The 17,473-nt window shown below is 37.9% G+C and overlaps 1 protein-coding gene across 1 annotated transcript in view; it reads left to right on the forward strand.

Annotated features, from left to right (window-relative positions):
* The window catches only part of TACR3 (tachykinin receptor 3), an 86,137-nt gene extending 69,116 nt beyond the window's left edge, over positions 1-17,021 (forward strand). Inside the window, exons 4-5 of the mRNA XM_043571334.1 lie at positions 13,008-13,204; positions 15,603-17,021. Coding sequence (XP_043427269.1) covers positions 13,008-13,204; positions 15,603-15,915 — 510 coding nt within the window. The 3' untranslated portion in view covers positions 15,916-17,021. The remainder of the gene's footprint in view (positions 1-13,007; positions 13,205-15,602) is intronic.
* Positions 17,022-17,473: the final 452 nt, after the last annotated feature.

Consider the following 17,473-nt stretch of genomic DNA (forward strand, 5'->3'; position numbering starts at 1 on the left):
ATAAAAAACCAACTGCAAAAGTATCTTAAAACACTGGCTGGATCAACATTTCAGACCACAATGTATTAATAACAGTGTTTTATTTGATTTTAATTTTTAAAAATGTTATTTATTTTTGAGAGAGACAGAGACAGAATACGAGCAGGTTAGGGGCAGAGAGGAGGGAGACACAGAATCCAAAGCAGGCTCCAGGCTCTAAGCTGTCAGTACAGAGCCCAACATGGGGCTCGAACTCATGAACTGCAAGATCATGACCTGAGGTGAAGTTGGATGCTTAAGTGACTGACTCACCCAGGCACCCCTTAGTAACAGTGTGTTTTTAAAAGGACAAGTGATGTCAATATAGAGGAAGACAAAATCTCTCAGTCTGGCAAATGATGTCAGCCTAGCCTTTTTTCCTGGCCAGGCATGCTCCCAAGATACCAGATCTACCCCAGAAATTCCTGGCACAGAAAAGGAGTTGCCCTATGGCAACTGGTTGCAGTTGTTTTTTCCTTTTACACTCACTTCCCCAGAAAGGTAACTGAGGAAAAAATTCTCTTCACTCTCTCCCCTTCTGTGAATGTCAAAGGGTCTTAAATCCTAACAGCAACTATTTATTTGGGACTAAAGTAGTCTTCTCAGTAGACCTACTTTATGGCTACCGGGTGTAAAGAATACAGCATTGTTAAGAACTTATACTTCTTTTCCATTTGTCTTTAAACACGCTCTACATAAATGAAATATATCAAAGTAAATGGTACCACATGAGCACATAAAACATTTGTAGTACTGAATCCCTATTTCATAGTTTTAGTGTACATAAATCTGTCCATATTCACATTGCATTAGACAAACCGAATTCTAACCTCTTGTTCCCGGCCCACTCCACCATTCCAACTTCTTTTCTCACTCTTTCATCTTCTAGCTTTAGGAAAATGTCTCATCTCACATTAAGTTCAAGTGGGTAGATCCTCAGCAAAAATGGATGTTTGACTATCCTTTACTTACACATCCCCTGAGCATCTAAATGCAGAAAGAAGCAAGGGCTATTTTTCTAAAGGTTTTGAGAAGCAGAATGTATGCAAAATGAGTCCTTAGCCAATGAAGAATTAAGAGACCCAGGAGTCCTAGCTCTGAACCTGTCTTTGTGATCTTGAGAAAACACTCCACCTCCTTGGTTTTAAGTCTCTTATTCATAAAATAAAGAAACTATGTGGTCAAAGGTTTATCATGATAAGTTCATACATTTGAAAGGTTTGTTTTTGTTTTTTTCTTAATGAGTATAAAAAGCACTAAGCCTGTAACACAACTCCACTGGGTCATCCATCAGTGTTACCCACAAATGCATCTGCTGGCCTTGCCTCTCTCAAAGGACAATGTTGCTATCAGCACGATTTTCCTTTGTTGAGTCTCAAAGTGAGTGTTAGAACTACCTGGCCGATGCATACTCTACAGCACTCGTGCTGGGCATTGCATTCTGTAGCACACAGTCTGTGTCAACAGAAACTGGAGCAGGAAGGTAATAAGGGAATAGAAGTTTTGAAAGGTAGGATGAAAACGTCATTAAGCAGAGCACAAGTTTAGTTTGAAAATACTGGGGTATCTTCTAGAGTTTTATATAAGGGAGAAATTTGAAATGCAGAGTCAGGAACGAGCTCTTTACTGCCCTCCAGTTAAAATGTTAACAACCCAGCCCCTCTCGGTAGGTAACAGCACAAGATACTGATCAAAGAATTTCAGACTCTATTCTCGTTATCAGACCACCTTCTCATAGTCCATTATGAATTAGTATTTTTGTGTTTTGTCCATATGTTGTGAACAGTATACTTTTATTACATTTTTGTAATGTAATCATGTCTGCCCCTCCCCTGCTTGCACTCTGTCTCTCTCTCTCAAAAATAAATAAATGTTAAAAAATTTTTAAAAAAAAGCTTTTGTTAAAATTGCTCTTGATTATTTGGATACCCATGAAATGCTGGTAAAGAAATCTACTTCTACTGTTTTTTTAAACTATAGAAATTGTTTTCTGGCTATTTTCTGTTTTAATTCTCTTCCTCTAATCTATAAGCCATAACGGCCCTGCTCCTTCAGAGGTGAACACCTAAGTGTGATAACAAAGAAGTTTTGCCTTAATCAATTGGATTTTGAATTGTATAAAAACCAAGAAAAATCTATCATCTCATTCAGCAAGCAAGCTTTCTATGTGCTTGACATTATTTCTGCTGCAAAGGAATTATCATGGAAAACAGTGCTCATGAGGAAGACCATCTATAACCTAGGAGAGGATCAACTGATGTAGAGATCCTAGCCTATCTTGCTATATATGCTATATTGCCATAAGCAATATGGCTAAAAGGAATTCTATATTGCTAAAAGCAATTCTACAAGCAATCCAAACCTCTTTAGAAATCTCCATTTTCTGGGACCCTGCATAGTATTTTGCCTCCTATTTTGCTGGCATGAAGCCATATTACCTAGCATCATCAGCATTTCAAACACCATTATTGTCTTTTTAGGCCGCCATAACAAAATACAATAGACTGGTGGCTTAAACAACAGAAATGCATTTTCTCACAGTTCTGGAGGTGAGCAGTCTGAGTTGAAGGTGTCATCAAGGTTGGTTTCTTCTCAGGCTTCACTGCTTGGTTTGCAGACTGCTGCAAACCTCTGTCTTCCCATGGTCTTCCCTCTGTGTGTCAGTGTTCTAGTCACTTTTTTCAAGAACACCAGTCATACTGATTTAGCCCTCAACGTAATGAACTCATTTAACTTACTTAGCTCTTTAAACACTTTATCAACAAATATAGTCACATGCTGACATACTGGGGATTAGGACTTCAATAGGAATTTTGAAAAGTGACATCAGCAAGATGACCAAATAAGACATGTCTTGTCGTATCCTTACTCAGTAACAATTTGGCATCTATCCACAGGCAAAAGTGCCTTTTGGGGAGTTGAAGGATCCAGATAGGACACTCTTGATTATTCTGATGCAGTCCCAGAAAGAGGAGAATCATTTTGAGAAGGCAGGCCTGCATCCAGGAGGCTGAAACGAAGTCCCACCTATAGACCCAGAAACATCTCTATACCCTTGAGAACTTGGCTATAGCTCCCTTGGCTGTAAGTTAAGAGAATTTGCCTCTCCCTAAAAGTGACCCAGCCCAATGCCAACAGAGTCTTTCTCAGAGGTGATTCCTCCCGAGGGGGTATGAGAGCATGTGAGTGAGTGAGTATCCACTACCCCAGCTCTGCAGGTGCTGCCGAAAAGGCCCACATCTCTCTCTCTCTCCATCCAGAGAACTGGATCACGAGCTGCAGGACTAGGAAGCTGGTGAGTGATTGGGAAAACAGCAAGCAGGGTAAATGGAACCTATTATCAGAAGCACTTGGATTCTACTAACCCATTATGGACTCCACCAGAGGCCCATCCACAAGCAACTGGGAATGCCTCTCCTGCAGGTCTCCCACCGACCCAGTTACCAAATTAATATGTCCTGAGGATCTAATGCAAAGCATGGTGACTGTAGCTAACTATACTGGGTTATATATTTGCAAGTTGCTAGTAAATCTTAAATGTACTTACCAGGCACAAAAATACAAAAACAGTAACTACGTGTGGGGAGAGAGAACTTATTGTGGTAATCATCTCTCAATACATCAAATCATCACATTGTACATTTTAAACATACACAGTATATATCAATTATATCTAAATAAATAAATAAATAAATAAATCTTATAAATTTTTTAAAAATGGGGGATCACAGTTTGGTCCATAAGAAGCCTCCATTCACTTCCATCTCTAACCAGGATCCCATAACATCAGTCTTTATTCTTCTTGCTATAATGTACTTCCTTTTCTAATTTCATCTCATCTTCCCTTTTATGGCTGCATCATTTTCTTTGGCTTTAGATAATCATAAGCCCAAAATCTTACAATGTTCTCAAAGTCTAAGTTTCCAATGGAAAAAATGAAAACACACTAAAAATGAAGCATGACCAATAACACGTAAAGAAGTAGAGTACAATACCACACACATGCACACACATAGACAGAAATGTTTTCCATATTTGTACACATACACACATAGTTTTCTTTTTCATTTGTTAGGCTCGACATAATTTCGTACTTTTTTAAGTTTATCTATTTTTGAAAGAGAGAGTGCATGCGCATGGGGAAGGGGCAGAGAAAGGGAGAGAGAAAATCCCAAGAGGCTCCACACTGTCAGCATAGAGCCTGTCATGGTGCTCAATCTCACAAAATGGGAGATCATGACCTGGGCTGAAATCAAGAGTCTCAACTGACTGAGCCACCCAGGCACCCCTTGACATAATTTCTTTCTTTTTATTTTATTTTTTAATATAATTTATTGTCAAGTTAGCTAACATACATTGTATACAGTGTGCTCTTGGTTTTGGGAGTAGATTCCTGCGATTCATCACTTACATACAACACCCAGTGCTCATCCCAACAAGTGCCCTTCTCAATGCCCATAACGAATTTTCCCCTCTCCCCTGCCTCCCCCCCCCCACTCAACCTTTAGTTTGTTCTCTGTATTTAAAAGTCTCTTATGGGTTTGCCACCCTCTCTGTTTGAAACTATTTTTTCTTCTTCCCTTCCTCCATGGTGTTCTGTTAAGTTTTTCAAGTTCCATATATGAGTGAAAACATATGATATCTGTTTTTTTCTGACTGACTTATTTCACTTAGCATAATACCCTCCAGTTCCATCCATGTTGTTGCAAATGGCAGGATTTCATTCTTTCTCATTGCCCAGTAGTATTCCATTATGTATATAAACCACATCTTCTTTATCCATTCATCAGTTGATGGACATTTGGACTCTTTCCATGATTTGGCTATTGTTGAAAGCACTGCTATAAACATTGGGGTACAAGTGCCCCTATGAATCAGTGCTCCTGTATGCTTTGGATAAATTCCTAGTAGTGCTGTTGCTGGGTCATATGGTAGTACTATTTATAATTTTTTGAGGAACCTCCATGCTGTTTTTCACAGCAGCTGCACCAGTTTGCATTCCCACCAACAGTGCAGGAAGGTTCCCATTTCTCCACATCCTCACCAACATCTGTTATTTCCTGAGTTCTTAATTTTAGCAATTCTGACTGGTGTGAGGCAGTATCTCAAAATGGTTTTGATTTGTATTTCCCTGATGATGAGTCATGTTGAGCATCTTTTTATGTGTCTGTGGGCCATCTGGATGTCTTCTTTGGAAAAGTGCCTATTTATGTCTTCTGCCCATTTCTTCATTGGATTATTTGTTTTTTTGGTGTTGTGTTTGGTAAGTTCTTTATAGATTTTGGATACTAACCTTTTATTCAGTATGTCATTTGCAAATATCTTCTCCCATTCTATCGGTTGCCTTTTAGTTTTATCGATTGTTTCCTTTGCAGGCCAGAAGTTTTTTATCTTGTTGAGGTCCCAATAGTTCATTTTTGCTTTTATTTCCCTTGCCTTTGGAGACATGTCAAGTAAGAAGTTGCTGTGGCTGAGGTCAAAGAAGTTGTTGCCTGTCTTCTCCTCTAAGGTTTTGATGGTTTCCTGTCTCACATTTAGGTCTTTCATCCATTTTGAGTTTAGTTTTATGTTTGATGTAAGAAAGTGGTCTGGTTTCATTCTTCTGCATGTTCCTGTCCAGTTCTCCCAGAACCATTTGCTAAAGAGACTGTCTTTTTTCTATTGTATACTCTTTCCTGCTTTGTCAAAGATTAGTTGGCCATACATTTGTGGGTCCAATTCTGGGTTCTGTATTCTGTTCCATTGGTCTGTGTGTCTGTTTTTGTGCCAATACCGTACAGTCCTGATGATTACAGCTTTGTAGTAGAAGCTAAAGTCTGGGATTGTAATGCCTCCCACTGAGGTTTTCTTTTTCAATATTACTTTGGCTATTTGGGGTCTTTTGTGGTTCCATATAAATTTTAGGATTGTTTGTTCTATCTTTGAGAAGAATGCAAATTTAATTGGGTGCAATTTTAATTGGGATTGCATTGAATGTGTAGATTGCCTTGGGTAGTATTGACATTTTAACAATATTTATTCTTCCAATTCATGAGCATGGAATGTCTTTCCTTTTTGTGTGTGTGTCTTCTCCAATTTCTTTCATAAGTTTTCTATAGTTTTCAGCATACAGATTTTTGACATCTTTGGTTAGGTTTATTCCTAGGTATTTTATGGTTCTTGGTGCAATTGCAAATGGGACCAATTTCTTGAATTCTCTTTCTGTTGCTTCATTATTGGTGTATAGAAATGCAACCAATTTCTGTACATTGATTTTTGTATCCTGTGACTTGTTGAATTCATGTATCAGTTCTAGCAGATTTTTCATGGAGTCTTTAGGGATTTCCATGTAGAGTATCAAGTCATCCACGAAAAGTGAAAGTTTGACTTTTTTGTCAAGTTGGATGCTTTTTATTTCATTTTGTTGTCCGATTGCTGAAGCTAGGACTCCCAATACTATGTTGAACAACACTGGTGAGAGTGGACATGTCTGTTGTGTTCCTGATCTCAGGGAGAAAGCTCTCAGTTTTTCCCCATTGAGGATGATATTAGCTGTGGGCTTTTCATATGTGGCTTCTATGATGTTAAGATATGTTCCTTCGATCCCAACTTTCTTGAGGGATTTTATTAAGAAAGGATGCTGTATTTTGTCAAATGCCTTTTCTGCATCTATTGACAGGATCATATGTTTCTTATCCTTTCTTTTATTAATATGAAGCATCACATTGATCGATTTGCAAGTATTGAACCAGCCCTACAGTCCAGGAATGAATCCCACTTGATCATGGTGAATAATTCTTTTAACATACTGTTGAATTTGATTTGCTAGTATCTTGTTGAGAATTTTTGCATCCATGTTCATCAGGGATATTGGCCTGTAATTCTCCTTTTTAGTGGAGTCTGGTTTGGGAATCAAGGTAATGCTAGCTTCATAGAATGAGTCTGGAAGCTTTCCTTCCATTTCTATTTTTTGAAACAGTTGAAGAAGTTTAGGTATTAACTCTGCTTTAAATGTCTTGTAGAATTCCCCTAGGAAGCCATCTGGCCCAGGACTTTTATTTGTTGGGAGATTTTTTTTAAATTTTTTAAAATATTCATTTATTTTTGACAGAGAGAGAGATAGAGCATGAGAGGTGGTGGGACAAAGGGAGAGGGAGACACAGAATCTGAAGCAGGCTCCAGGCTCTGAGCTGTCAGCACAGAGCCTGATGCAGGGCTTGAACCTACAAACTATGAGATCATGACCTGAGCTGAAGTCAAATGCTTAACCAACCGAGGCACCCAGGTGCCCCTATTTGTTGGGAGATTTTTGATAACAAATTCTATTTCTTTGCTGGTTATGGGTCGTTTTCAAATTTTCTGTTTCTTCCCATTTGTGTTTTGGTAGTGTGTGGGTGTCTAGTAATTTGTCCATTTCTTCCAGGTTGTCTAATTTGTTGGTATATAATTTTTCATAGTATTCTCTAGTAATTGTTTGTATTTCTGTGGTGTTGATTGTGATCTCTCCACTTTCATTCATGATTTTTATCTATCTATTCTCCCTCTTTTCTTTTTGAGAGGTCTGGCTGGGGGGTTACCAATTTTGTTTAGTTTTTCAAAAGACCAGCTCTGAGATTCATTGATCTGTTCTACTGCGGGGTTTTTTGTTTGGTTGGTAGGTTGGTTTTGTTTTTGTTTTTGTTTCTTTTTTGGGCGGGGTGGGGAGAATTCTATATTGTTTATTTCTACTCTAATCTTCATTATTTCTTTTCCTCTGCTGGATTTGGGGTTTCTTTGTTGTTCTACTTCTAGTTCCTTGAGGCGTGCAGTTAGATTTTGCATTTGTGATTTTTCTTATTTCTTGAGATAGATCTGGATTGCAATGTATTTTCCCCCTTAGGACTGCCTTTGCTGCATCCCTAAGGGTTTGGACTGTCATGTTTTCATTTTCATTTGCTTCCATATGTTTTTAAATTTATTCTTTAATTGCCTGGTTGACCCAATCTTTTTTTTTTAGTAGGGTGTTCTTTAACCTCCATGCATTTGGAGACTTTCCAAATTTTTTCTTGTGGTTGATTTCAAGTTTCATAGCATTGTGATCTGAAAATATGCATGGTATGATATCAATTCTTTTATATTTATTGAGGGCTGTTTTCTGACCCATCATATGATCTGTCTTGGAGAATGTTGCATGTGCACTTGAGAAGAATGCGTATTCTGCTGTTTTTGGATAAAAAGTTCTAAACATATCCCCTTGACATAATTTCTTATAGGCATTACTCTAAGTTAACGTTAATTGCATGCACATGTTACTTGGAGTTGGCACAAGTGTCACATTTCTTGGATGGCACTTACCCAGTATGCCCATATTCTCATCCATTCTCATGCTAGCAAAATTCAACTCGGCTTCTGGACCACCTGCACTTTTTTCACAGCTATCATTGCTTAGTTCTTATTTTCTCACTTGAGACTGAACTTTTTAAGACTAGTCTTTGAAACAGAAGTAGCAAAAGCTCAGCCTAAGTAGCCCATGAAATGGTACCTTAAATTTTGATGCTGTTATTGAAATTTTTTTCCATATCTTGCTCCTGAGAATATCATTTTAATTTGCTAATGTGTGGTTAGAATGAACAGGCCTGAAATTTTGACTTAAAGAAATATAATGGTCTATTTAAGAACATTTGCACAGACAAAAGGCATGGGCCAGTGTTAGGGTGTGATCCATGGGATGGTCCTCCAGAATGCACGTTCTGAAGAGGTTCTAATCAAAACAAGAAACTTGCTCTCACATGGAGTTGGTAATTTCCAGTTCGGATATTTATAAAGAATAAATCCTGCACTGAAGAATATGACTCCTAGATTTTTTTTACGGTTGGCAGTATTTTATTTCATTTCCTAGACTTAAACATTTTTTCTTTTATGACCTAAACCTCAAAATCATCCACCCTACACTAATTTAATATGAAAGATAAGAACAGCTGCAGGCATTCCAGTCTAACCTGTACAGGATACAAAAATCAAAGATTTTTTTTCCCCTTTGATACACTAAGAAAAGGTGCCCAAAGCTCATTTTCACTAACCAAGACATGCATTTCTATCCTGCCTATGTTTGCTTGTCACACCTCCCTTCTTCCTCCTGCTAGGAAATGTCTGTGCCAAGGACAGTGGTGGGTAGCCACAACTGTCCATGTTGCCATGGAAAACAAATCCCCTTGTCTCAGAGGCAGGCGCATGTCTCAGCTTCATGAAATACTCAACATCAATCAATGTTTTTATCAAGTCACAACAAAATTTGTTAGGATATGATGAAAGATTTGAATCATCTCCATTTCAGTCTCTTTATCTTGCCTAAAAATTTCGGGATTTTTAGGAAGTCTACCAACTGAATGCCTTTCCTGCCTAGTATTTATGTTCTAGTGCCATTGTCCAGCCATGAAACACAGGGGAACTGCTCACAGCATGTGCACAGCTGTCACTGCTCATGGTTTGTGTTTCAAAGTGTTCTTTTCCTTAGCAATTTAAAGAGTAGGATTACAATTTCATGACTTTGGCACTTCACAAAGTAATGCAATTACTCCCACCCAAGACCCCACTTTTGCATTTACATTAAACCTGGGTCCTGAAAGTTTGATATCAGAAATAATTCCACAAGGTTTTGTGAGCAGAGACTGAAGCTAACAGTCAAAATGTATTTTATAGAAATAAATGAATGAAATATATTATAGCCGTGTTTCACTGTGAAAGATCTTTTCTTTTAGGGTCTTTTAGATTTTTCCTAAACATTGTCAAATAAGTTTTGAAATGTTTTATATCAAGGTCTGTAAGGCTCTATATATGTGAATTAGAAGTTATCTGAAACTTCTCTTCCAGAGGCATTTTCATTTAATTCTCCACTTACACTTTAATTTTCCCCCATTATGGACTTCTTCCACGTGGTTGGAAGTCACGTAAAAGACTCTGATAGCCTTTGTACGTCTTTAACTATTATTGGAAAACAATTTCATGCATAGGGAGTTTGTGGTCAGCCTGCAAAAAAGCATTCAAAGAAGTGTTTATGCATATTTGTTCATACCATATTTAACATAGTAGCCTGTACCTTGTTCACACTGTTACAGATTTTTTTTGCCCTTAACACTTATTCAGAATAAAATTTAATGCTTTCATGCACCCCAAAAAATATATTGGTTATATTGTTTGTATGCTCATACTCTTGAATTTGTTTGCCTAGAAATATGAAACAGCAATAAAATGTCATGCTCATTTTATATATGCATGCCCATTTTAAACTTGGAGGACAAATGATACCAGTAATCAATGACTGGATAAAATTATGGACATCTCTTAACCAACTATATGTCCTTTAGTTTCTTTCATTTTGTATTCATTTTCATTCATTAATTTAAAACATTTTTTGAGCTGATTATATGTGAAGTCCAGCCTATGTGCCTGAAATGCATCAACAAACAAAGTAAGAAGAAAATTCTTGCCCTTTTATATTCTAGCATGAGGAGACAGAAAGTAAAGAATAAACATAAAAAACTGAAAAGAAAGAGCAAGCTAAGGGGTTGGGAACTGGAAAGGCAGACTGCAATTTTAAACAGGTCGGTCAGAATAGGAGTAGCAGAGAAAGTGACAGCTGTACCAAGGCGTGAAGGAGATGAGGGTGTTACCAGTGGGAATAATTACGGGAAGAATGTTCTGGAAGGAGAATACTTTTGAGCAGGAGCTTGCCTGCATCATGTTCAAGGAATAGTATGATGTTCATATGTTCAAGATAAAAAGGCAATAGAACTTGTTTCATTCCTCTTACATCCCCTGAGACTACAGTTACCATGCACTGCGTCATTCTTGCTTAAAATAAACTAGTAAGTTCTTATAAATATTATTTCAATTTTATATACATGTTTATATTCATGCATTTTTTAATTTACATTTTTTTCATTATATTGTAAGCTTCTTCAAGATAAGGAATTGTCCTCTATTCATTATTTTTCTCTACACTGTTTTTGAGACCTACCAGACACTCAATAAATGTTAACTGTAGGCAAGGGGGAAAAAAGAATTAAAAATCTTACTTTTAAAACTCTAGCCTAAGGGCACCCGGGAGGCTCAGTTGGTTGACTGAGTTGGTTGACTCTTGATTTCGGCTCAGGTCATAACCTCACAGTTCATGAGTTCGAGCCCAGCATCAGGCTCTACAGTGACAGCATGGAGCCTGCTTGGGATTCTCCCCATCCCTCTCTCTGCCCCTCCCATTCCCTCTCTTGAAATAAAAAAATAAAAAATATATACTTAAAAATTAAAAAATAAATAAAATCTAGCCTAGTTTCATGAACCATAGCGGTCAAAACTCTTGGTCTTTGCCTCAGTTTCTTAAAACACATTGAAAACCAACTAATAAGTTATTGTATAAGTGTGAATTGTAATAAAATATAACTCTTAACTTGTATGCCACAAATCCATGAATGAGAAATAGGAGAGATAAATGCAGAAATCTGAACATAGCTTTTCAGGGGGTGGAAATGCAGTTTAAAGAGCACTGAGAAAAAAGGCTTTAGATGGTGCAGCCAGTGATGACATTCTGTGAGCTATTGACCTGGATCTTCAGCTCTGATGACCAATGTCCATCAGATCAATGCTAGTCACGTGGATGTTAGAGTGATGAGACCCTTAGGAAAGCTTTGCCTTCCACAGTGATCCACTTCATGATTTGTCTTGTTCTAGAATCTCTCCTGACTCTTAACCTTGCCAACATTTCATCTGAATCCCTAGCCTGCAGAGAAATGACAAGCCAGGTCATAAATAGTGTGTTTCCATAGTTCTAAGATGCCCCATAGGTCATTTATGTCAAGACTTTCTCTGATTTGTGTTCTGATCTGTTATGGGTAAGCTCCCAAGTTAGTTTATTTAGCATATATTATTCTAAACATTTTACTATTTCCATATTGCCAAAAGAAGTATGAACAAATTTAGTAGAGAGATTGCTAATGAGAAATGTTAAATGAGGTCATCATAGGATAGTAGTATTATTTCCTTTTCCACACAAAGCCAAGCTACTTTGAGTTTACCTTTCTTATAGTCACAGACAATGCACAGATTTTATTTTATTTAGGGACACATAAAACATCCTCTCATTCAACCCACTATTGCAAATTGTACACTGTCATTCATTTTTCGTTCATTCTATATCTAATTGTTTATGTTCAGCTATGTACTTGGGATTGTGCTAGATGCTGGGGATATTAAGATAATTAAGACATTCTCTTTGCCATTTAGGAACTTAAGGCCTAAAGGTAGAGAAATACAGGTTGATATTCTGCGGCCAGGGCTTTCTAGAATATTTTGCTTCAGAGGTGTGGAAACCGAGGAAATGATTCATGCTTACCAAAAGACCTAATGTATAAGCCAGATGATTGCCTATTTACAAATTTAAAGTTAATGATATTTCCTCAGACTAATGTGAATATTCATCATCACTATGCAGAGAAACCTTCCCCAATATCAGATTATAAGAGAAACCATATTAATATTCAGAAGGTTGCCTCATGAGCATGGTATGAGAGTAAAGAAAACCAAATAGTCTTCACTATAGTCAGGCTATAATAAATACTGAGGAACCAGCCCAGCCCTTACAGCCTAAATTATCCCCAGTGATGCAGCAGTTTGTCTAGGTATAATATCTCTGCTATTTTACTGTGCAGGCTAGCACAGCCAAATCTTGCTCCTCTCTCCCCTAAACTCTTTGGATTTTTGTAAACACTTATTGTCTTCATGCCAGTTAAGATACATTTGTTTCTGTTTGAGTTAGTGCCACCCATTCATGTGGGCTAGGTAAAGAAGGATTAGTGACATTAGCATGCTTTCTTGAGGCTTACCTTAGGCAGCTGTCCCTGTATTACCTCTTACTTTTCTAATACTAAGCCTTAAGCATGCCATGTATTTAACTATATTGGCAGAAAAATATGATTTGCAGTACATTTAATGACTTTTTGAATTTTCCAAAACTGACCTCTTTACTTCTTTCCTTTTAGGTTGTAAAAATGATGATAATTGTCGTGGTGACATTTGCCATCTGCTGGCTGCCTTATCATATTTACTTCATCCTCACAGCAATCTATCAACAGCTGAATAGATGGAAATACATCCAGCAGGTCTACCTGGCTAGTTTTTGGCTGGCAATGAGCTCTACCATGTACAACCCCATCATCTACTGCTGTTTGAATAAAAGGTAAAAGCAAAATTACTAAATGCAAGTTTCTTGCCACTCCTGGTTTAGCTGAAAGCATATAATGTTGTTCCCCCTTTTGCACTAAAAATGCAAAAGTAAGGGGTGCCAGGGTGGTTCAGTTGGTTAAGCATCTGACTTTGGCTCACATCATGATCTCACAGTTCGTGGGTTCGAGTCCTGCATCAGGCTCTGCACTAACAGTTCAGAGCCTGAAGCCTGCTTATGATTCTGTGTCTCCCTCTCTCTCTGCCCCTTCCGCATCTGTGCTTTGTGTCTCTCTCTCTCAAAAATAAAGAAATATTAAAAAGAATTTTTAATGCAAAAAGAAGGAAAAATTGAAAAATTCACTGACAGGAGTACAGAGCATGATTTTTTTTCTAGACTTCCTCCTACTTTATGAAGTATCCCACCTTAACCATTACATTCTCAAAACAATATGCTTAGAAGTTCTAACTGGGAAATTTTTATTTCTGCCTCCAAACCCATCAGAATTTTGTCTGCGCAGGAAAAAAAAAATGCCCAGTTCAAAGAAATTAAGATAACTCATAGAAATGTACAGATAATTTCTACAAAATGAAAAGATGATGGCATATGTGAGTAGACTCTATTAAGAAGGATGTTTTGTAAATACATTTCAAAATAGAGGATGTTGCTGCGAGGGTTCTAGAAGCAACAGTCAGGGCAAGGAGAATTCCAACCCTCCTTCCTATATAATGAGGTCAGTGAGTAAGAGAGGGTGCAGCCTCCATGGAAATGAGTTCTGAAGAAATTGAGGTGGCCAGGGAAAAGCTACTTTCAATTTTTTCTAAGAAGTTTATTTTGAAAGAGACAGAGAGAGCATGAGCAGGGGAGGGGCCGAGAGAGAGAGAGAAAGAGAGAGAATCCCAAGCAGGCTCTGCACTGCCAGCACAGAGCCCAATGCAGGGCTCAAACTCACAAAACTGTGAGATCATAACCTGAGCCGAAAGGGAGAGTTGGTCGCTTAACCTACTGAGCCACCCAGACGCTAAGGAAAATCTACTTAAAAAAAATATTTGTTTAGTGTTTATTTATTTTTGACAGAGAGAGAGAGAGAGGCAGAGCATGAGTGGGGGAGGGGCAGAGAGAGAGGGAGACACAGAATCCGAAGCAGGCTCCAGGCTCTGAGCTGTCAGCACAGAGCCTGATGCGGGGCTCGAATCCACTGACTGTGAGATCATGACCTGAGCCGAAGTCGGACGCTCAACCGACTGAGCCACCCAGGCGCCCCAGGAAAAGCTACTTTTAAAGTAAACTTTTTAAAAAGCAGTATTTGAGTGTAGTCAGATTTAAGACTGGAAAGAATCATAAAATGTCATTTCCAGATAAAATCGTCTTGGTTGTAATGGTCAGAACATGGAAGGGCATGGTTAAATTTCAGAAGATTGATAATTCCCTTAATAAGCCAGTGTGTTCTGGGGCACCTGGGTGGCTCAGTCGGTTAAGCGTCTGACTTTGACTCGGGTCATAATCTCACAGTTCGCGGGTTTCAGCCCCGTGTCGGGCTCTGTACTGATAGCTCACAGCCTGAAGTCTGCTTCAGATTCTGTGTCTCCCTATCTCTGCCCCTCCCCTGCCTGTGTGCTCTCTCTTCCTCTCTCTCTCTCTCTCTCTCTCTCTCTCTCTCTTTTTCAAAAATAAATAAATAAACATTTAAAAATTAAAAAAAATAAATAAACCAATGTGTTTTGAGCACAACTAGAAACAGAACTTCATGTAAGTAACTGTAAGCTAAATCCTAGGCTCTCTTTCCAGTTGGCCTCCACTATGCAGTGCTTTACGTTTGTTAATTACTTAATTCTTCTTTTCTTTCATTAACTGCATAAAGCATATATCAATTCAAGCCACCCCACAAGGAGTACATCTGTTTTTCATCAACTTCACTTAATGGTTTACAAAGCAAAGGATTTTGTATTTTCACATATGATTAGATAAAAACCATCAAGGTTAGTAATTAATTCTAACATTAAATGAGACTTTAATTTATAAATGTGTAATCATTTCTAAAAGAAGCTATTTTCAAATGCATCATTTTTAAGTGCCTTAACTGGCAAGCCTAATTCAAGTACACTTATGCAGATGTATAAATTACTGAAGAAAGGTACACTGTTTCTTTGGCATATGGATTACCTGATGCTGGACAACTTTACTATTCAATGACTTGCTTCTAACTCATAGGAAGTTAAGAGTCAATTCATGAAGAAAACTTAAAAGATTAGTACCAATAGTGCGGCATACATTTTAAGAGTTTGACTAGAAAATCAAATTCAAAAACTGATTGTGTTTAATTGCCTTAAATAGGGTTTTCTGTGGCAATTGAAGGAAATTTCCACTTGAAAACATGGCTTTTTCTCTCTGTGGCCTGCTTCTTTCTCTTCAGATTTCGAGCTGGCTTCAAGAGAGCATTTCGCTGGTGCCCTTTCATTGAAGTTTCTAGCTATGATGAGCTGGAGCTCAAGACCACCAGGTTTCACCCGACTCGGCAAAGCAGCCTTTACACGGTGACCAGGATGGAGTCCGTGACAGTGGTGTTTGAGCCCAGTGACCCAGACAACTCCAAAGCCAGTCGAAAGAAGAGAGCAACCCCAAGAGACCCAAGTTTCAGTGGCTGTTCCCGCAGGAATTCCAAATCTGCCTCCACCACGTCAAGCTTCATAAGTTCACCCTATACCTCCGTGGATGAATATTCCTAAATCCATTTTCTGAAGTGCAAGACTAGCGTTAGGGCATCATGGTGCCAGCATAAGCCCCCATTCTCCTGTTTAGCAGTCCTGTTTTACCTACTCTCTGGAAACAGAGGGCAATTTTGGAGCAGCTATGCTTCAATTGAGAAAGGTAGCAGAGAAATGTAACAAAGACACTATTAAGAGATTTACCCCCTCAAAAATAAAATGGGCTCTTAATTTATGCTTTGAAAATTCCAAATTATTACATGCAACAAACTAAACATAGATCTGAAAAATACTTCTAAAATGTTCCATTTTTCTCATTTAAAAGTTGCAATTACAGGGGTGCCTGGATGGCTCAGTCGGTTAAAGCATCAGACTCTTGATTTCCGCTCAGGTCATGATCTCACTGTTGGTGAGTTCAAGCCCCTAGTCAGGCCATGCATGGACAGGGAGGAGACTGTTTAGGATTCTCTCTCTCTCTCTCTCTCTCTCTCTCTCTCTCTGTCTCTCTCTCTCTGTCTGCTCCTCCCCCACTTGCACTCATGATTTTTTTTTCTCTCTCTCTCAAAATAAACTTTTTTAAAAATAAAAGAAATTTTAAAATTGCATATGTATTTGTGACACTAAAGTGACATATGATTTTTCCAAAAGATTAAAGAAGCTTTGTGGTGAGTGACAACAAAATCTATATAAATTAAACATTTTCATCTAATAAAACAGAAAAAAGTTAAATGACTCATTTTTCTCATTAGAATGAAAGAAAATTAGCCTCAAAGAGTAGGAATTAATGAAAATCTTTACTCAAATGAACTCATTTGGAAGAATGAAAAATTTTAAAGATTTAAAGATTTTTCTCCATGAAATGTAACTGGAAAGGAAATCTAGTAAAATTATTATACAACATACATGTCACTCTTTTTATTATTTTTTCTGAGAAAGTGGCATCAAAAGAAAAAAAAAATCCTTTACTTTTTGACCGTTACATATTTTAAAATACCAAGCTAAGAAATAGTCAAAGTTAGGATCTTAAAAGGACAAAGCAAATTCCTATGATCCTCTTTATTTTTCACAAATACTTAAAAATTTTTAGAAAATAGGCAGATTATAGGGGCGCCTGGGTGGCTCAGTCGGTTAAGCATCTGACTTCGGCTCAGGTCATGATCTCATGGTTCGTGAGTTTGAGCCCTGCATCAGGCTCTGTGCTGACAACTCAGAGCCTGGAGTCCACTTCAGATTTTGTGTCTCCCTCTCTCTCTCTCTCTACGCCTCTCCTGCTCTCGCTCTGTGTGTGTCTCTCTCTCAAAAATAAAGAAACATTAAAAAAATTTTTTTAAAGAAAATAGGCAGATTATAAAACACTAAAGATGCCTTCTAATGAAGGGGAGAATCCCAATTGTCTCTGAAACTGGGTTACCAATTTTTGTAGGCAAGAATTAAAGATAGAAACTCATAATTATTATGGCAGACAGGAATATCTACCAGCACCAAAGAAGTGTCTCTCCCCCAGAACTCAAAGAGAAACAAAGAAGTTGGACATCAACTTTATCAATTTTGGAGCATCTTTATCCTCTTTCTCCTCCCA

The sequence above is a fragment of the Prionailurus bengalensis genome, chromosome B1 (assembly GCF_016509475.1).
Source record: "Prionailurus bengalensis isolate Pbe53 chromosome B1, Fcat_Pben_1.1_paternal_pri, whole genome shotgun sequence".
Lineage (NCBI taxonomy): Eukaryota > Metazoa > Chordata > Mammalia > Carnivora > Felidae > Prionailurus > Prionailurus bengalensis.